The 22294-nt window shown below is 36.5% G+C and overlaps 1 protein-coding gene across 1 annotated transcript in view; it reads left to right on the forward strand.

The window, feature by feature from the left end:
* Positions 1–22294, forward strand: part of px (plexus) — a 207535-nt gene that overhangs the window by 61525 nt on the left and 123716 nt on the right. Inside the window, exons 3-4 of the mRNA XM_068768780.1 lie at positions 10719–10893; positions 13608–13812. Of these exons, the coding sequence (XP_068624881.1) occupies positions 10719–10893; positions 13608–13812 (380 nt within the window). The remainder of the gene's footprint in view (positions 1–10718; positions 10894–13607; positions 13813–22294) is intronic.

The following is a 22294-nucleotide window of genomic DNA, read 5'->3' on the forward strand; positions in this document are numbered from 1 at the left end:
TATACTAGTATAAATAGACGACTATTCTATACTTTTAATTCGGTTTACTAATGCGTAATGTTAAAAGCGTAAAAAGACGCAAAAAGGTTCATTGCTAATGTTTTTATGGTCATAGAAGTGAAAGCCGTTTATGACGTTCATTACCAAATTGAAAGTTTTTATGTTGAATTTTGGTCAAGGTTGCTTTTTTATTAATATTTTTTAGGGTTTAAAGAAGTAAGATTACATACATCGGCCTTATCGTTGAAATGATGATAATAGTCGTCGAAGTAATACTTATTTAAAGGTCACGGAGATATTATTTTTTTAAAGGAGGGTCACTGTTTACCTTATGCCGTTTAGTTTTGGCAGATTGGACGTGTAAGGCCGCTTAACCTAAATCTTAGAGTAACTTAGGTCGAACTTTCTCCCGAGCCTTCAATGTTACGTAGATTTTTTACCACATTGAAAGATGTCGTATCTTTTATATTTATTTATTTAGACTGTACATATTTTTAATCTGTTACATGATCATCTATAATCACTCATAAAGCATAATTATGTTGACATTTGTTTTAATAGAGCAGGAGTCCATTACCTCACTGTCTAATCAACGCACATGGTTTGTTTTAAATCTTTTAACAATATTTACGTCGTCAAGCAATCCGAAAGCGAACGGATGGGGATAAGTGAAACGTTTGAATTTATATAGTTTGGGATGACAATAAGGCAAAAGGCAGAAAGGATGCCAAAAAAAAAGAATCAAGACATGACTTACTCCTTTGGTTTTCCCGTCGAAGCCTTTAGCAAGCAAGGCACGGACCCGCCGACCCTCGCATTAGACTCCTATTGACTCCAATAATTTTTCCAGCGGAGACTTTTGCTTTACAAGAACTGACTAGGCGGGCATGTTGGGTGTTGCACAGAGTAGTACTTGAAGAGAGACTACTTTGTAATTTTATGTCACAAAATGTTTTGTCAACTTCAGTGTTAATCTATAATACTAGTTTTAATAAAGGTGCCATATTTATAATACCTACCTACCCTGTTTTATGCAGTTTTTTGTGCGATTTTTGTATGCTAAATTAAAATATCAATTTAATTAAAACAAATGACGGAGGTATCAAAAAATGGTAGGTAGGTCGTCATCTAGCTGCCGAGAGACATATATGTACAAGCGGCTAGTGAAACAGTTGCAAAAACTGATCACTGATTCTATGGTAACTAAAAAAAGTCAACTAACCTCGTGTGTGTAGGAGCATCTAGACCAGTCTTTTCCAACGTGGGGATTTTACCCTCCTGTGGGTCGTGGGCAATTTGATTGTTAAGGCTGGTAATTTGACGTGGACTCGACAGGTGTTCAATTTAAAATTCATTTTAAAATATAAATTATGCGTGCTATGTAGAAGGGCGTAATTATTTTAGAAAGGTTATGGTGGGGCGGGGTATGGTACAAAAAAGGTTGGGAAACACTGTTCTAGACAGAAGCTATAATCCTTGTACGTTTTAACTTTAGGAATTCTAGCTAATTAGTAAGGTTTTTAGAAGTTTTCTACGAGAGTTTATGGATGTGGTTTCTGTACTGCGCATAAAAAAGTACGCGTTTGAAAACTATTTTTTTTTAGTTAATCGTTGAAGGTTTTGCGAACTTTCATGCGTTTTCTCTTATGCGATCCCTATTTACCGAACAAAAACGAGAGTTCTATGATCTGCTTAACACACGTCGACTCTATCCGAAGCTGGTCTGCGGCGGGCCGGTTACGAAAGGGTGTCCCCGCGCCGCGCCAGGGCGGGGGCGGGCGGTCCCGTTCTGAATCATTAATGTCCGGCCGCGTTTATTTTCATTTGGGTGCGATATTTATGTATCCGAGGCGATCGCTCATTAATGCCGCTTGTCGAGCGCCGTTCAGCGCTGCGATATTGCGAGCGCTATTTGAATATCATCGGGAGAATATTAAAGCCGTCCGTCCTTGTTTGTGTTTGCCTCCGCGATTTATATTCGATTGTGACGGCCGGCCGTGTCTGAATGCCGGAATATTGTTTTTTATTTTTTTTTTGGGATGTTCCGGCTTAACGTTATGGCACTTATGGGGAGGCTGGGGGTGGACGGTGGTGGAGGCTTTGGAAAGCAATCGCACTGTATTTGACAGAGGGGGGAATTGCCACCCAGCGTTCTATATACTACCTTAGTCGTTTATGAAATACTTTGCACCTTCATGGTGAACACAATAAAAACACACAACCTACTGTCCAATATCAATGTTTATTTTTATTTTATTTATTAAAGCATGACGATAAAATTTACAATGTTGCATAAAAAATAAAAAGCAATCAAAAAGGTACGGGAAAAATTGCAATTTAAATTACATGCATCCAAGTTCTTAAACATTTTGTTTTATTAAATAACTACTGGCATGTAGTTATGTACCTAACAATATGTTTTAAATAAATACTATAATAATATAAAAAGATACATATATGTTAAAAATTTATACGAATTTTTACTAGAAAGAAATATATTTGTAAAATAAAATATATAATTCTTGTTTATCTAGATTCCTTTTCGATATTTAAAATTTATTCAATTCAATATTTTAGAGGTTATGTATTTTAACTAAAAAAATTTTTATCCAACAACTGAAATTTAAACTCTGGTTAAAATATGTAATACAGAGGTATATCTTCAAAATTCTGCAATTGGCTATGGTATCTCCATAAGACAGTTATATTCTGTAATCAATTCGCAAGAAATTGGATTTTGTTACTAACATTAGTGAACCCAGAATGTACTTAGTGTGTTAATCGGAGACCTAGAACTAGTGGTCAACAATTATTTATAGGCCCGAAATAAATTTCTCAAACTGCATTCTCATTATATAAATGTCAAAATAGTTGTTCGAAACTTCCGTATACGATACTGAACTATTAATAAAAGTGAGTGTCGCGGACACATTTACATGTTTGATTTAGCTTTGTTTCCTTTGTATTATCCTTTTTTGAAAAACGTAATCATATTTTTTATAACATTCCGCGAAACATTCGGCTACCGTTTATAAAATTCAAAACAAATATTAATTGTAAATTGACGGAAAAGGCGCATTTTTAAATAAACGAATATCTAAATGACAGGAATTTTTTATTCAATCTAGGCTATATCCGACATGTATATAAGTATATAAGCAGTACTGTTAAATTTTATTTAAAAAAAGTATTCATGTGGAATTTCCTTGCGACGCGGAGTACAGTCAAAAAAAGTTCCAATTTTGAATAAATGAATTTTATCTTTGTCTTTATATTTTGAAGTAATAATAAAAAGTATAAATAATAAAAATATATATCTATTGTTTTATTTACTTTAAAGATATTTCGAATATTTGTATTGCATAGGATACTTAATATGTATATAGTATTTTTAACAAAATGTTACCCTCATCACATTTCTATATCGCCGATATTGAGTTATAACACTGGTATAAAAGTTTTTAATATAGGTAAAGTGTACAATCTTATACAATTTACTCTTTGTGCATTAATTATATAGGGCTGCCACTGCTCAAGGTTCTAGAGGATAGGCAGCAGGGTTTCCTGCGTACCGTGATCACACTATGATCGCTAACCCGCCTGCCAAGCGTGGCGATTGTGGTATTTCACCTCATAGATATCTTTGGGGGAGGCTGAAGAAAAGAGGTGATAAAATTAAATTTGCATTCTGCACAGATAAGAAAAATAAACATACACGCGGGCATCATTTGATTCTTCATTGATTACAATAACTGGTAGGAATAACGTATTCGCGATCTATACGGTGAAAACAAATTTGATTAGAGCAGAATGTTTTCTGAAAAATTTTAACACCTTACATATTTTACGATGGAAATTGGGTTCTCTATTTACATATACGTCCATGAGAAATGAGTTTTACCCGGAACTTTTTTAAAAATAGGCCGCGCAGCAAGTGGGAAAGTTTATTTTTCAAGCATCACGTGTCCTGCTTGAAGAGAAATTTGAAGTTTTTACTGTTTTAAACGTAAAAAAAAACTGTGGTAAGATGGAGAAACGGTGCGCGGACACGCGGTGTTGAGTGTACTCGGCGGCCGTCGAGTGTCGCTGGGAAAAGCTCTGTGTAATGGCACCTCGCATACACACGTTTACATACGTACACCTATGCAATGAACTTAATATCCTGTATTTTTATATTATGATTGATTACAGTTGTAAAATTTTAAAGTGATGAACGTATAGCGCATTTTATAGCAAAAGGTTTAAAGCCACTACACCAGAGTTACCAAACTTTTTTGTGTCGTAGGCCCCTTGTCATGTTTTTCCGTGTTGGTTAGACCCCCTACTTACCTGATATTGATTTCCTGTAAATTTCTAACTGTAGTGAAGTTTAGTGTTAAAAACTTAAAGTAACGCACGACTCTCAGGTTTTTACAAGTTCAAAATGTATAGCGACCATAAGCGAATACCAACATCCTACAACTTACACAATTTTATAAATATATATAATAAATTTTTTACTTCATTGGTACTTTTATAAATAATGTAAATGTTTTATATTATAAGATAGTGTGATGTAAGTAAATAGGTACTATCAGTGTATGTGTTGAGATCCACTATCGTGGACCCCCATTTTCATTTCACGGACCCTAAACTTTTTTTCGCTGACGTAGACCCCTTGCAGGTTGTTATAGACCCTTATGGGTTGATATAGACCACTTTGGGAATTACTGCTCTACACCTATTTCCAATCGTTACGTATCAAGCCGTATAAAATGATCACTCGAAAAAATGTTATATTAAATATTCTTTTCTATTATGTGACGAGCTTATAACTTTTGCCAATGCAAAGTCGGTAGGCACAGAGAGTACAATAATTAATTTTAATATGTAGCTATCCGAATTTTAAAAACCGGGTTTTTTAAAATCGGTACGGTACACCCCTTATATAGCGTGTACCATACATTAATTAGACAGTAAATAGCCTATACATTCACACCTTTAAAGTTTTGATACCTATAACCAATTGCCCTGTATAAATATCGTGTGCGAAATTATATAAATATGTAAGAGACACTTTGTCGATGATATTTGTAATTTTATTTGAAGTGTTTAGATAACTCGGTGATAAATAAATCGAAGATTAAGAATTCAATATAAAGTGACGCATTTTCAGGAAGAATGGATTTACCCGATCTTTATATGAACAATTGCATTGTACAGTCCGAAATAAATCTAAATCAAAGTCAGAAGCGTCCAGATTATTTTGCAGAATGGCGTCTTGTCTCCACAGTGATTGTTGAAAGGTGAACTTTTGTGATGGTCACAATGAGGTTGATACACCAAAAACAAACATTGTTGTTATGATAAAGTTATTAATAAAAAATGATTGGTTTCTTGAGAAAGGGGGGGCTACAAGAGGCTTAAAAAGACCTATATCTGATGAGGAATACTGTGTTCTTGTAGGGTGGTATCACTTCACTATCTTGGCTTTCAGGCGGTCGACCTGGTCAAGTTTCTGTAGAGTTTATTAAAATGTTTAGTAATTGCACAAAACAAAATTACTGTATAGTAAATATACACAAAAGCTCATCTGTGACTTAAATTCAAAGCATGTTTATTGAAGTAGGTATTTACATGTACTCTTTATTCGTCGATTATTTTAATATAAGTAGTAAGCTACCATCGACTCGGAGCGCGGATCTGTTGAGAAGAACCGGACAGAAACTAAATACAGTAATACCCCGCTTTACGCGACCCCCTTAATCCGCGGTTTAACTATAACGCGAATTGCAAATTTCGCGCTCAAATGCCTCGAATTACGCGAAAGAGTGCGTATAAATATAATGTAGTCATCAACTTCTCTATGGTGTCTTGACCATCTGTCAAACAATTAAAAACAGTGATGGGTGTTATGAACGTATTTTACAAGAACGTAAACAAAACGTTACCCAAACGACAATAGATGTATTTTTCCGTAAAAAATTATTGTATGTATTGCATAAAGTGTTCCTAGAATTAAAGTGATTGATTAAAATGATTTGTATTTTTTTGTAATAATTTTTGACTATGTTTAATCATAAACCTCGTTATACGCGAATTTCAGTTAACACGATGTTTTTCGTAACGTATCCCTCGCGTAAAGCGGGGTATTACTGTAGTTGTTTTTTTTTTTTTTAAATGAAAACAACAATTTTTTTATGTGTACATTATAATATCAAACCTGCAAATGATTCAATAACCTAAGTTCCATACATTCGATCAACTAAAAATTGTTGTGTGCTTTACTCAGATTTTTTTTAATAATATACATTTAGTTTAAAACGCAAACATGACTATTAATTGATTCGCCTTGTATTGTTTTGGTTGACGTGTATCGTAACAGATTTACCCAAGCAGCCTTTATTACAGGTTTGCTTTGTGATATAATAAAGGCGCCATAAGCCGTGTTGTGAGAAAGTATAAAGCCTTTATTAACAAGAAAATTTGTGTCCATAAGTGACATGAATATTCTTAATATGTGAAGCCTTCGTCACGTTTAGTGCTTAACGCTTTGACGGATCTCGGAAGAAAATAAATTAAAAATATGTTTTATTCTCTATGATCTTATTTGAGTTTTTGTTAAAACGTTGTGCGCTGCGTCAGTCATGTGTGACTGGCACCGAGCTTTATATTCAGGCCGCGTCAGTCATCAATGACTGACAGTTGTATAAAATTTATCCAACAATTAAGTCTATCTAATTTTTAATTAATGCGAAATTTTGTTACTTGAATTTGTTTTTAGAAAACTTTAGTGGAGTTTATTAAAACAGGGTAAACTCAAAAATCATTGTCCCTCGCAAATATCACAAAGTGTTACAATCTATTTTGTCAAATTTCTTGCTAAGTTACAGTTGCATGGAGTAAATTCTATATTGCTAGAATTGCGCTTCAGTTTACTGAACCTCGATAACGGCTCGCAAGGCTTGACGGAGAAGTCGTTATAAAACCGCCAGGCATTTAAATAAAGCTATGTGAAACTAAAATGTAAATGTACCATGTCGATTTTATATATAGCGAAGTGGAATATGGGGGCATTTGAATCAGACAATAACCAGCCCCTGTAATCCTCACCGCTGAGTACTACTTATCTTTTTCATTCGTTCCGTTATATAACTTGCCCTTATATAAACGTACTGGGATCGCGGAGTTTCAAGACTAATTAAGAGCCGGCCGTCCATGTTAATTATATCCTCTTTATTACATTACCCTTTGCGCCCCCGGGTGCCCGGGGGACCTGACTGCACGGACGGACAGTCCGATCGATATATCTACGCCGCGTGACGGCTAATTGCCGGGCCTTTGACCGACAGCCCCTCCGCGTGCGGCGCCGACTGTACCTGACGATCGTTTGATTGATTTATACGACTCTGCTTCACCAGCTACGAAAACTATACGTTTTAAGGAAACACGTATGTTGTTATCGCTTTTGTAAATGATTTACTAAATTAAGTATGCGCATGCCTTACTTTATACAAAACACAGGAAGACAACTGTCAAATGCAAAAGTTGTTACTTGGTCAGACCAGATCCGTTCGTCTTTTGACATCAACCATCTTGTTGCGCTCCACGACACCAAAGATGGGTACAGGTGGCGCGGAACAATTAAGATCAAGATTGCACCGTGTCCACAGGGGATAATGACCCTACCGCAATGAGGAAAACGATGCGAAGACGAGGGTTTATTTTTAAAATTTTGAACTTATCATAACTATGCAAGGGAAATATTATTATTATGTTTTTAATTACACAATACTCCGTATGTCTGTTCGTGAAGTTACACAGGCTTATTTGAAATTAATGTAAAAGTTTTAAAGAACCTTAGATATCATCATGTAGAGTTCATTTGATGTCAAATAATGTATAAATAACTACAGGTTTAATAAATAACGGTAACAGAACTAATAAATAATGTAATCTTAATATACGAAGAGAAGGCGTTTTTCGGAAATCGGATCACATTATATATAAACATTTATTGTTATTTTCTGTCTGTCTCTGCAGATTTTTTTCTGCAAGAAGTTATAGGACCCATCACATTTCAATAGAAAAGAATACATATTTAATTTTATGAGTGAACATTTTATACGTGGTGATTAAGAAAAGGTTTTAAACCTTTACGGAACCCTCTGTAAAAAAAATTATAAATAATGCTATAGAAAGAAATAAAAAGTAAATATTGCAAATAAACAGATAATATAGACAAAATAAAAGCAAAATAATATATAATACTGTGATATAAAATAATTATAGAATCTAAGTAATAACGATAGAAGTAGAATCGTAGAATGAAAGAATATAAGACAGTAGAATTGTGGAATGAATGAATAGATCGAAAGACAATGTGAAGTATGAAAGAAGAGAAAGAAAATAATAAAAAATTCTGTGAAAAATTTGATAAATTGCCAAAAGTCCCTGTCCCACAAAAGATAGGGGGTACGAGAGGCCCCCAAAAGCGGAGGCCATAAAAAAAACCTTTATGGCATTTTGCCGACATCGTGTGGGCATTAATATAACAGAGTTTGAAGTATAATCAGCAAGCGTTGTCGGTCGCGCGGCCAACAGGACGTTGGCTGCGCGTGCGTCACTGCAGAGCAACTCGGAGCCGCGCCATCTGACCCCTGCAATACTATCGCCGCAGCTCTTGACCCCCTGACACCGGCACTCATGTTAATTATTGCCATTACATCGTATGCGCAGATTAAATGCTCGACCATCTCAGAGACTTCTGTCGTTTTATGAGTGGACAATGTTTGAAATATGTTTGATATTCAAATTCCTGGACGAGAGAGTGGGACCATAAACCATGAGGATTGTACCGCTAAATGACATGAGCGAGATGCTAGGGAAACACTTTGTGTTTGTTATAACCGTCTTGAAGTAATTCACATGTTCGATGTAAAAAAGAAATTAAATTGTGATGAAGGGTAATGACTTACTAATTTCATCACCACATCAGCTAATCCAAGGTTCGCCACTATGACCGATCTTGCGCTCCCAGCATCCGGTGACTTTTCGCGATCGTAGCTATGTCGCCGTGTCTATCGTCTTACGTATCGATTTAAATGTTTTCAAAGCCGTCAAAGAAAATATCATGTTTATGTATTTTATAAATTAAAGTGGGCGTCGTGCAATGTTCAAGTCTCGTAAGTCGGGTTGCGCGTGCGCTTCCGTGCAGACTAGTAATTTAATGACGCCATCGCAGCGGATGTCATCAACAACTGTAATGGCTCATTTGTTTCCAGCGCTGATTGATGCGCGTCGACCTTTGTGCGACGACACCGCCCCTCGGTCATTGCATCGTGCAGACTGCGTACAGTTTCGCTAATGAGATTTTCTAAAATCACAAATATCAACCGTCGTGTTAGGTCGTTCTAACATGGGACATGCTCAGTGAACTTTGAATGTCCTACTTTCTCGGCGATGTTTTTGTCAGATTCCGTTAATGTCGTCGCCTTCAGACACCGCAAATGTATGCAAAGTTGTCGACATAGGTTTAAGTTGGTAAAGTGAAGTGGCGGTTGTTCAACCACAGCCGGGGTATATGACGGGGGGGGGGGGGGGTCGCGAATGAATCGAGGTGTTCAGCCGCGTTCCTGATGGACTAGGCTATAACATAAAAGGAATTATAAATTTATTTCACGCATGTATTTGATACGTGCACAGATGGTCATCACCGCCGCCATAATATCTTCTTAGGTATCGAGGAAAATGTAAAGCCAGTCGTGATCTATATACACCACATATTACATATATTTAGGGAATATTTACAAAAGTGTACTATTTACAATTTTGAACCAAACACGGTAGAGATAATCTCATTGTCGGGTTCCGAATTCAAGTTTTATAATATCTTTTTATAAGTTTTAACGCGGTTAATTTAAGTCTGAACTCTGACAAGCAACACCGAGCGTGCTAACGTAAATTTGATGCAAAAAACTTATGACATGAAATATTTTTCTTGTGACAATAATACATCTTGGAAATGATTTAATTTGCCCAGTCTTTGAGGTTTAAGAAATATATTTGACAAATAACAAATAGATGAGTGTATTAACCTTTTAAGTGCCATGAGGACCGCCGGCTACCTCACGATACCCAACAATAGGTGCCGTGAGGGCCGCCGGCTACCTCACAATTTTTCATCTGAACATCTAAGGAATATTATTTTTTTCCGACCCACCGGTAATTATTAGCTTCATTAGGCACCTAGCAACTGGATCACGGGATGGTATACGATTTGCAACATGTTCTAGAAGCGGTTACCATTGGTGCCAATGAAACCGCGGGCGGCCTCACTTTTTATATAAAATTTACATTAGAATATGTATATAGAAACTTTTCTTTGTATTGAATTCACAATTTATTCATATTTCAAAGCTGGCTTTGAAAACCTATCGTGTTTTCTGTGTTACAAAAACGTGACCCGCCGGCGACCTCGTGGCACACCGAGTACTCTGTTGCCTTTAAGTGCTATGAAGGTCGCCGGCGGTCTCAGTACATAATGATATACATAATGTGTTATATTCATTCATAGAATGTAAAGATCCCAAATTTTCACATAAGGAAAGCCTACACTTGATATTTCCATTTGGCACCTGGGGAAGTCATGGCCAAAACAGCTTGGCAGTTAGAAGGTTGAGATCGTAAGATAGTAAGTGGTTGCGTGCGTGGTGTAACCCGGCACTGTGGCGTTGCAGCGTGCAGGCGATGGAGAAGGCGAAGGCGTACATAAAGAGCTCGCTGGGCGCCGGCAAGCCCGCGTCGCCCGCGCCCGCGACCGCGCGCGAGCCCGACGAGCCGCGCGTGTGCTTCGTGTGCGGGGGCGCAGGCCCCGGCGACTGCTACTCCGTGCGCGTCAAGCCCGACCCGCAGGTAACACCCTCCTCCCACCCCACCACCCGCGCGATCACACACGCCCCCCCCCCCGCGCTGACTCTGAGCATCTTCATGTCTTTAACAACTTGAAAAAGCACGACCAATTTTTACAATGTTTTTCATGTAAAACACGTCTTTCGTTGCTCACCAATAAATAACTAGACCTGCTAGATTAGGAGTACGTTACCGTTTATTTAGGAAAATATAAATTTACCTGCAATCTACACAGTTTCTATGAAAAGTTTGCAAGGTAATGAAAAGAAACTTTTTTTTTTGTCTATAATGAATGTGGTATGTGGGCAACCCTTCGGTGGCCATGTTTAGTTTTTTTTTTACCGTTCTATATACCTTGTAAGTTTTATTTGTTGAGAGTCACGGCTGTTTTGTTAACAGAATTACCTATGATTTGAATGGCATTATTTTTTGGTGTAGTTTCGTAAATGGGCAGTTATATTGTGGTCATCGTAGTTTAAAAGTTTTGTGCATTTACTAAGAGAATGGAGTACTAGCCATACGAATAAAAGACGCTAAATGGCAATCAATCTAATGCTGACAGCTGGCAACGGTAGTGCGCGTCACACGACTTCATTCAAAATCGTATCCACGCATCAATGTTTTTATCTATGCATTTCTATATTAAAATCCAACCTTATATTAATATTTGAAAATGGCCTTATGCCCTAATATCTGTCGATTTATACTTCCCCGTAGTGATGTGCATAAAGGGATATTGATTAGTTTTTACTTTAAACGGAACAAATTAACCACGTGACCACTAACAGCGCTGTCGTACCGATTAGTAAGAAATAAGGATATTTATTGTTGGTACGTTTTATAGCAAATATTTCCTTTCATAATTTTTAATGAATTTTTTTTTTCATTTAGCTTTAGTCGAATTTACAGCTGTATGAAAAACCAATCGGCCTCATTGAAATCTAAGCCGGTTCGTTGATCTTGTAGTTTTATCCGCCATCTTCCCCAGCACTAAAACTTTCCGAAGTACTACTAATGTTTGTTAGGTTATTGCAAAAGATTTGAGGTTCCGCTCTCTCGGGTGCCCTAGAGTAGGAATTATAAACGAGTATTATTGACGAGAGGTAGTCAAACCCGAGGTCCTCTCGAAGGGACCCTGGTTACTAGCGTACGTCTGAACGCTTTCTCCCCAGGTTAAAAAAAATACTTTAAAAAACATAAAAAATTGTTATATTTCATAACTGCGCAGTTAGTAATGGAATGTTGGTGCTTGACAATTGAATATTTAAAATAGTTCCTTGTTAGACAGCCGCTGTGAGCTCATCTCAAGTATTTGTCTTTGTCGTTTTACCGTCCAGCTTGTACTATTATAAATTTGTTAATTATAACTGGGCTACGGATACACGGATGTATATTGTATATATATTTACTTGAAGATGAAACTGCTGGCCCGAACGGGAGGCTCTTCGGGGAGCCTTCTAGCTTCACACAGCCTCCTGACCACCACATACCCACGGAATCAGCAAATGCCATTAAGGCAGCCGCTAGTCTTATCAAAAAAAAAAAGAATGAAACGTTGGCTTATCCAAAAAAGCACTATTGTAGTAGATAGTTTTCATTAAAGTAGCTTTGTTTTCAAAACAAAATATATGAATTTGTGTATATACAGATGGTTGATTATGGGTGTAAAAGTTTTAAAGGGTGTAGTGTAATTGTCAACAATTTTTTTTTATACTGATATTTTCAATCATCATGTATATTTGCATAATATTATTGATAAAATCAAAATGTAGAGCTATATTGCGTTTATGGATTGTAATTCAAGTTGTTCTGCACAAGTTTGAAATGGAATTCGTGCTCGGGAGTAGAAGTTGTGATTAGTCGGAATGTACGACAGAGTTGCGCGATTGCCTAGGAGTTTACGAATGGGTTACCACCTAGGCTGACATAATCAGCGTTTATGTGCAGTTTTTGATATATGTACATATGCAAAGTCGAGTTCCTATACAAAATAAAATTCAACGGAGTGGATGAAAGGTTATTTTCCTATAAGTAAAAGCTCCGATTGTTTAGTGTTTGAAATACTAAGCTTGATAAAGGTATTAAAGATTCTTTGCGCTGCATTTTCCGTTTATATAGGGTGATTGGTTCTAGACGTAAAAACTTTATAAGGATGAATAAAAAGCTCATTTGTTGCCTTAACCTTAAAGTTTTTGCATATATAACTAATCAACCAGTATAAAGGTCATAAAAGAAGGTACAAATATGCACCATTATTGATGGTGATTATTTATATTTTCTTTTCTTGTAGTAGTGGTTATGTATGAATTTTTTACATTAAATTATTAAGAGTTGATATTAAATGCCTTTAAGCCGGTTGACGCGGCGTCGCTAGGTCCTCCACAAGTGGATCGACGAGATAATTAAGTTAGCCTGAAGTCACTGGATTTGAACAAAGCAAGGCCGATGATTTTGGCGATTTTTGGAGGCTTTGGAGGCCTATGTCCAGCAGTGATGATGATGATATCGAAGTGTCTATGAATTAAAATTGATTTATCTTTAATTTATAAACAATTTAATTATTAATTAATGATTGATAAACTTAGCGAGTGTTATTACCATAAGCCTAAATTACGCGTCATTTGTTTGATATTCCAACGTGATGCCTGTTGAGACGTGAGCGTTGTTGGGATCGATCGGCAAGTTGGTGCAGGAGTGAACGCAGCCGCTGTCCGCAGAGCTCGGAGCCGTACTTCCCGTTCCTGGGCGCGCACCCGCCGCCGGCCGGGTACCGCGCGGACGGCGAGGAGGAGGGCGCGGTGCGCTGCTGCTGCGTGTGCTACACCTTCCTTCGCCAGCAGTGGGAGCAGTACGACCGCGAGAACAAGCCGCACGGGCAGCGCTTCTACTGGATGAAGCGCTTGGACGGCAAGCCCTTTATCGGTGAGTCCAATATCTTTACACGACACCTCCTGCTGTAACAAGATCCCAGGTAGCGAACACTAGCCGGTGGACGGTGTAGCTTGTATCACAACATAAACACGAACTATTTCGAGTTGCTGTCAACATTATTCTCATCCAACTGAAAACAAGTTTTTTTTTTTTTATAAAACTTAGTCTACATTATGTCTATGCCGACAACATAGTCAAAGAAGTTAAATCGCGGCAACTGAAGTGCGGGCAATGTAGGACCTGTCATCACGGCGATGATTATGGAAGGTCTTTGGTTTACTTTGGGCGTCTGTAGGTTAATATGCTGATGGTGACACATTGTAAAAACAATATTGTTGTATGTAACTCAAAGTGGGGTAGTCTAAATGTTGTTGAAAGACGATAGCTTTATAATTAAGTGTCAATATGGAATCTTCACAACAGCCGTTTTAAAATGAATTGAGATAATTTGTACTTCAGTTCGTTTCCTTTGGCTTGCATTGGACATCTAACGACTGATACAAATGTATAAATGAATGATTATTGAATTCTTTTCTCATCTGTCGTATTTAACGCTTATAATCGACCAGGACTCACAAGGTACGTAGCGATACGCCATAGTGACGGTATTGTTCAATCTATTGTAACAGAATTACATGACAAATTACTGCCACATGTCGCAGTTATTTAATGCCTACGGAAGCGATAAAAGTTATTTAACAACTACGTTATCCGTGGAGCAATTAGATGGACAGACTTCTCCTGAGGTGTCGGCGACAGTAGACGGGTAAAATTCATTACTTGTTATTTAAGAGGCCGATCTGGAACGATGAGAATTGAAGACTTTATGGCGGAAAGCATTTAAAGTAGCTTGTGTGCAGCAATAAATAAATGACTTATTAAAATATTCATTTTATTTGCATCAAGTGTGCCATAAGAATACAATTTAAAGAACACTTGTCTTAAAACTTAAGTCCTCTTAAAGTGACATGTTACAGCTTTAAACAGAACAAGGGAAAGTAAACATACAGTAATAGAGTAATTAATATCTATGATGTGTTACTTTTTTAAAAAAATCTTTGCAATATGATGGATTAGTATTAGTAGAAGTAGAAGGCAAATATTTTTGAAAATGTTTTATTTTGTTAACACGTTGAACGCCAGACTAAAAACCATGTTTAGTTCAGTGGGCTGCGACTGACACCATGTGACTGCCAACATGTTAGGTCCAAGAGGCCGCGTCGGACACCACGTGTCCGCATGTCCTCGATCACTTCAGAAGCCTCTAGGGAGCCAACGGACAGTGTTTCGACTGTTTTTACTAAGGCATGTGACCCGCGCTGCCCTGCAGAAAAGTAATGGGTAAATCGCTGTTTCCGTAAGTCGCCCATTATTTTTAAGGGTTTTACTGACAATATTTGCAAAAAAACATCTTGGCGATTTTTTAACGATTATCGATTTAATGGTGTGGCCCCAGGGGACAGTATGCTGTCGGACACATGGTGTCCACCATGGCGTTCAACGTGTTAAGGTTATCATGTATGCTATACATAAACACGTGTACATTGAAGTAGTCTATGTTATTTACAAATTAATTATTTTGAATACGCTTTAACAAGCAAATATAAAGCTAACACAAAGGCTGTTTAACATATCTCCTTTCCAAAGAAGCCAGAGTTTTATTGAATGTCAAAGAAATATCCCGACATGGAATTCATCCCGGAGGCGTCGGGCGTGTCGCAGCGTCCGCCCCGGGGCTCCGGCGGTAATCCCGCGACGGGCGGAATCCCTCGCTTATCGATGTTTCAGACTTTGCTATTTCTGCCCGTTTGGACAGATATTGAGCCGCTTCCAATGTTTTATTGCTCACTGTGCGCTTACGTATTTCTCGTGGCCTTATTTCACTTCAACTGAGACGTTTGATCAAAGAGATATTTAGATGAAATTGAAACTTTTGGACATTGCAATTAGGTTTACGCTCCCCAAGTTATTTCAATGTTTATTTTAAATGTGATTTTATATACTTTTATATAAGTATATATTCCCGTTGTCTCGCTTGTTCCTCTCAAGTCTGGCGCATTGACTATTAAAAAAGGTTGTAGACCCATCTGGGCAGAGATAGATGTAATTCAACGTAAGTCTAATAATTTACAACTTGCTTTCAGGTTAAATACTAAAAAAAGGTGCCTTAACTTATGAATTAAGGGCGTATTGTTCATATTAACATATATATTCGCATCGTTTTTTTAAAATGAACTATTTATTTATGAATTTCGAACATCGTTATATTGTTGTATTATCTATATGTAATAAATATTACGAAACTATATATAACATTTGTAAATGTGAAATTTTAACAATTGTTATGATGTCGTGATAAGTATCGCAGCACCTGTTATATTTGAAACGTGGAACACGTTTTGAACGAAAATATGTTTAAAAATAAAATACGTATGCCGAGTGCTACCTCGGACACTCGTCCTTTTGCATCCCGGACATCGTGTGACACTCGCGCGCCCGCTGACCCGCGCAAAGCTCCTCGTGCGAAACTCAAAGAAATAAATGTAAAAACTATAAAATTTGTTTACAAATTCAATCTAACGGAACGAGAAAAGGTTAAGATCTTGGCTACTTTATGCGGGAATTAATTTTCAATAGTTATTAGATCAAACTCAATAAAACGCGCCTCAACAATCTTTGAATGGCATGCGATATTAACGCCCTCTAATAACCAATGTCCCATCTATTTCTTTTTCCAACATTAAACAATATAACAAAATCACATGCATTATTTTTTTTTTTAGTTAATAGGATCTGTATTACGCAGATAATTGTATCCGTGCCTTATTTTTTACATTTACGTTTATATTTTTCCGAAATTTTTTTGCTCACGTTTTTGCATCTTGCAATGTTTACTAAGTTTCTTAATCTATTTTAACGTCGCCCTAACAATGTGCAGTTTTTAAAATTACATTCCGTGCGATCACTTCCTCATACCTGCTCAAAATTGCAATCCTCAGATTGTGCAGCCGGTATCTGTGCGGCGTTTGTCGTATTCACCACATTGATGAATCTTGCGATAGTTGGATTGTTAACATTTGGAAATATTGTAAAAGGATTTCGTTTCTGTCTTTCCGTATAAACTAAACGTATTTTCCATACAGACGACGAACATTTTAGTAGCTTTTTATAGCTACCATTTGTGAATCCACCTATTAGAGATGTTTTTATATAAGAAACTGGCAAGTACACATTTATTTGCTAATTTAAACTCAATGTACATTCAATATACAACCTAATATACGTCAAACTTTTCATATTTATAGCAGCGCGCGTATAACTAATATTAAAACTGGGTTGAGTTGTTTGGTAGAGAATGCTTATAAGTTATTAAATTCGCCTTTATATGACTTGTAAGAAGGGTAAATGAATAAATAAAACTATATTTTCCAAGATAACCCTACATTTATAACTATCACTTGCAAGAGTACCTTTAGATGGGCACGTTTTTATATAGGCGTTCTCTAAACATGACCATTGGGTTTCCAATCGTATCTATGGCCTTCTTTGTAAGCTCATCTCTAACCCTTAATGCATGAGTTTCATTTATACTTTAAAAAAATATAAATCTTGCAGATACAAATGTACACTACAATGCAGGGGAAATATGTATATATTTAAATAAAACTTTTTTTTTACTTATTTATTAAAAAAAACTTATGTTGCAGACATACAACCCAACGCATTTATTTTTAAGTGTAGTACTCATTTTACGTTTAAGTAGTATGTTGCAGTTTATCATCATTATGCATTTAAGGGTTAAGGAATATTTGTGATCTTTTAGTCTAGCAACACGATTCATGATTTCTAACATTTATTCGTTTAATGTTTTTTGAAACCGCATTAGAAACAGTCGCCGACCTAGGAGGTCTACGCGTTCGACCTTTGGTTCCAATCGCAGAGCGTTTTAAAAATGATCCTCTGGTCAAATGTTAACTAACGTAATGGACGGACTGGCGTGCTTTGTACAATAATACAAGTCATAATTTTGTAACACTATTGAAATGTTTCTGATGGTAATATTCAACGCCGTGTCTATCGCATTGTAGAGAGAGGTATATACCTGACTCGTATAGTGCTCAGGGCTGACAATTCACATATCAGGTTTAGTAAGAGCTCTTTTCAATGTAGAAATACGACAGATGCAGGTCACTTTTGTTCCTTCCTATTAGAAATATATGGAAGAAGCCTATGTCCAGCTGTTGACGACGATTTTGTTTATACGGACAATAATTGAATTAAATACTATGTAATTATTTTAGGAAATAATATTTATTTTAGGAAAGACTTTTTCCTCCCTATACCTAATTTGTTACTACGTTAGCTTATGCAAATGTAGAAAGTATACCTGCCCGAAGACAGGGACTTATTTACAAAAGATCTTGCCTCCACGGTCTCCAACAGTGGTACAACGCACTACCAGATTCTTCTAGCAGGTGATGGTGTTGTAAGTTCTGTACGTCAACAAGAACGCAATAAAGATTTAATCCAGAAAGATAGAAAGAGAAACAAGATTGATATTTAAGATATTTAGGACAATATCATCGTAGGTAGACGGGTATAATTACAAGCGGATTGAATTGCTTCGCAAGCACGGCAAATATATCGAAGTAAAATTGATAGCCGATGCTACGGTTCCATACTAGTATTGTTGCGTGTCGACACCGTTCCTATGTTTACATTGCTGTTCTTGTTTGACTTGCGAGCGACACGTTTACATTCAGCAACCGAGGGCGGGCAGTGGAATATTTACTTGAGTTTTAATCGACGCTAATGTTTGCTTTTGTTCGGATAATTGCTTTCGTAAGTACACGTTTCTATAAACATTACACTGATCGATTGACGTGCCGTTTCATTCATTGCACTATTTTGTACCAACCATTATTAACGATTACACGTATTGTTAAATGGGTCGATAGATTCCTTCTTATAAATAGATTTATTGAATAAATTAGTAATAAAACAAGGAATGTTAGTAATGGGGTCCATAGTTGGCCTTGTCTGCATGTCTTGAATGATGAGATCCCTCCCGCTCCCGCTTTTGAGGACCTGCTGTTCACCCCCTGTCATGGTTCACAGTGACTGCTGACAAAATCAATTATTCACAAATTTCTATTTTCACTGACATCTTTTATGCTTATCAATGTCACACACTCTTTCCTTATTTATCCATCACAAACTCTTCTATTTCTTTTGTACTTTATTTCCTTCCATAATTCCCTCGCTTCCGTCATGAAATACTTATGGCAGTTTTATTTAGTTTTTTATTTTTATTCTATTTTAAGCTTGCTCTAAAATTTGTTTGGTTATCTTAAATTTTGACTTTTATAAATCCTATATAATAATTATATCACTATTTATTGAAATTTAATAACAGCATCTTTCACTATCTTTAACTATTCCTTCTGATGGTTTTTCTTAGGACTTTTCTGCTAAATTCTAGAAAAGTCTGGCGATTCTCCTCGTTATTCTCTCGCGATGTTTCTTTCCTCGATCCCTTGCTGCAACCGAAACTGATATTCTATTTGTTACGCGGAAAGATGAGATTATTAATGGATATATTCTGTTTCTCAAATCGCTTTTGTTTCTGCGAATTCGTGTGAGCAGGATGTGGATGGCGCTTAGCCAAATTTTCTTTTATGGATACCAAAGTTCGACGGCTTTTTCGGAAGCCTTAGTTCGGTCTGCGATATTCTACTGTATTACCGCGTTGGGAGACCAACGAGCTTTCATATCGCTTATGCTGGCGCTCTATGTGGTGATCGTGATGGCCTCCAGAAGGTGAGTCTTGTTTGGTCTCACATTTAAAATGCAGTTTGCAGTTCTAGCACTCTAGAAGGGCCAAACTTAGACTTGGTCGCTACTATCTGGCTAATATGTCTATTTTGATAAGGGTTAGCGCGGGGTTACATGAATAAAGGGGCCTCGGCACTTTAAAAAAAAACTTGTACCAAAACATAAACACATGTTTCAGTTTTGCACATTTTTGTTATAGAATAATAAGTTAAGTGTTATTTAGAATAGTCACTTAATGCTGAATGTAAATTTCAAGCCATATTATATATGTACCTAGGGTTTAAAAAAGTAAAATCTACTTACGAAACATAAAAAATTTGTTTCATAAGATAATTAAAAACTCGTCGTTTTGCGGTAGAAAATACGTAACAAAACATTCCAGTTGTAAATCAAACAGATACGTCAGCGAGTGTTATCGTGGATTGGATTTGAATAGAACCGGTTTGCGGCGGCTCGCAAGTAGCCGAATTTAAATATCAATTGCGCGTTCATTAGAGGCAGATATCTGAGCGGCGAGCGGCGATCCGGTTCGCTTACAATGTTCGATGTAACGCTAATGTTCAAAATAAACCGGCACTCGGTCAGTGGAGCTGGGATGCGGATGTTTGGCGATCGACGCCAGAACACGCGCCGCGATCACAGCGCTGTCGACACTTTGCTATCATTTCAAACGGCGTTTGTTTGGCTTCAAATTTCAACGTAAAAAATTGAAATCGCATAAAAAAAGCGCCATAAAAATGTAAAAAAAATTACGAGAGAATATGTAACCATTATATATGAAAAGTTTTTGTAACGCAATTAAAATATTTAAAAAAATGTTTAACTAAGATAATAAGTTAAAACTTTACGAAATAACTAGGAATTGCTAAACGTATAAACAATCAATCTTTGTAGTCTGAACTGATCTGAATTTTTCTTAGGAGACTGGTTAAAAATTGTTTTTGTGTCTTGATGATACTACCTCGTACACGTTTAAATTTGATATTTTATCAGTCACTATGTAGTTGGTGATCAGTTTTAGTAAAGAATGTTATTCGACTAGACGCTTGCACACTACTGTGATCAAAAAGTAAGGTGAAATTGTTGTTTAAAACTTCCGGGCATTAGGAAGGCAGTTATTTTTTTTTTCGTACTAGCGTCTGTCTGTCAAAAGTTTGAACGAAGAACATTTGGCTCAACCCAAACCATTTTTAGCTGTATTTATCCATAAGAGAAAATTGTATAAGGAAAATTGTAAAAATTATAAACCGTTGTCGTGCCTCGCAGCCAGGAGAAGAAAAGATCCGTATCAAATAGCGGCAACCTTTTCCCAACTGCTGCGTTTAGTAAAAGCGAAAAAAAATTATTGTAAAAAAAAACACTAGCGATACAAATTAGAATTAATAGAAAAAAATCCAAACCATTTTGAAGGATGTTTCTTGTCTTAAATGCTTCAAGTGTCGATTGGTCGATGTCAAACTGCATTGGTTCTTCGCGACGTTTTTTTTTGCAAAAAATTGACTCATATCTTTCTGCAATCACCGTATTCGTCGTTGTTGCTTGCGAATTCTGACTATTCAGCAAATTCAAAAAAACTTATGCGGAGACGTCGTGTTGATACAACTAAGTAGATAAACACCGAGTTGACGAAGCTTTTGGAAGCTATACAGGAAAAAGATTACTCCGACTGATTCAGAGGACTAGAAAAAGCGTTGGCTCTGGGGGAGGCTTATACTAGATATTCTTACTACTGAAAATATAATTGTAAGTGTCGAAGGTTGTGAAACGCCTCAATTTTAATGATTTCAAAGGTCGTGTTTATTTTTATCTAATATATAAAATTCTCGTGTCACGGTGTTCGAACTTGAACTCCTCTGAAACGGCTTGACTGATTTTTACCAAATTTAATATGCGTATTCAGTAGGTCTGAGAATCGGCTACTATCTATTTTCAATTCCCCTAAGTGATAAAGGTTGTTCACACCTAAATTTTTTTTATTTTCTTTAACGAAATTTTTTGTTTTTATTTTTTTATGATACAGCATACAAGAATACATACAACCATAAATTTTCACCCCTCTACGATCAACCCTTATTTTTTATTTGTAAATTAAAATATCAATTTTTTTTTTGCAAAACAACGTTTGCGGGATCAGCTAGTTAACTATAAAGTTATTGACTCTGTAAGCAACTGTGCACGCTCTTGCAATAAACTCTCGTGAAATGACACATCATGAGGCAATGAATCTAAAAAGTTCTTCAAAAAGTAATTGAAATAAAATTCTGCGACTTAAAGTATTTTTAAATCATTATACAGCTTCAAAATAAATTGTTCGAACTACAGCAACAAAGACGTAATACAGAGCAATACATTGAATGCTATTTGCTATTGTATAAACTGTGCAAATTGTCATTGTTATTCCATTTAAAGGCAAAAATGTAAGAAACCGAAGCGACTAGCTTTTTCATTTATCTATAGAAAGTTAAGTTTAGAAACCTATTATCCACTACAAAACATTGAAAGGCTTTACTATAGTAATACATCTATAGACTACATACAGTCCGAACTCGAGCCGACAGAAATAGTTTTTTGAAAGTGGTCTACCGCTGGCTTTGCTCTTAGCTAAGCACCATTCACATCTCGCAAAACATTTTGTCGG

Source organism: Battus philenor, unplaced genomic scaffold, assembly GCF_028537555.1.
Source record: "Battus philenor isolate CCGP_79_NKW_IND1 unplaced genomic scaffold, ilBatPhil1.0.hap1 SCAF_27, whole genome shotgun sequence".
Taxonomy (NCBI): Eukaryota; Metazoa; Arthropoda; class Insecta; order Lepidoptera; family Papilionidae; genus Battus; species Battus philenor.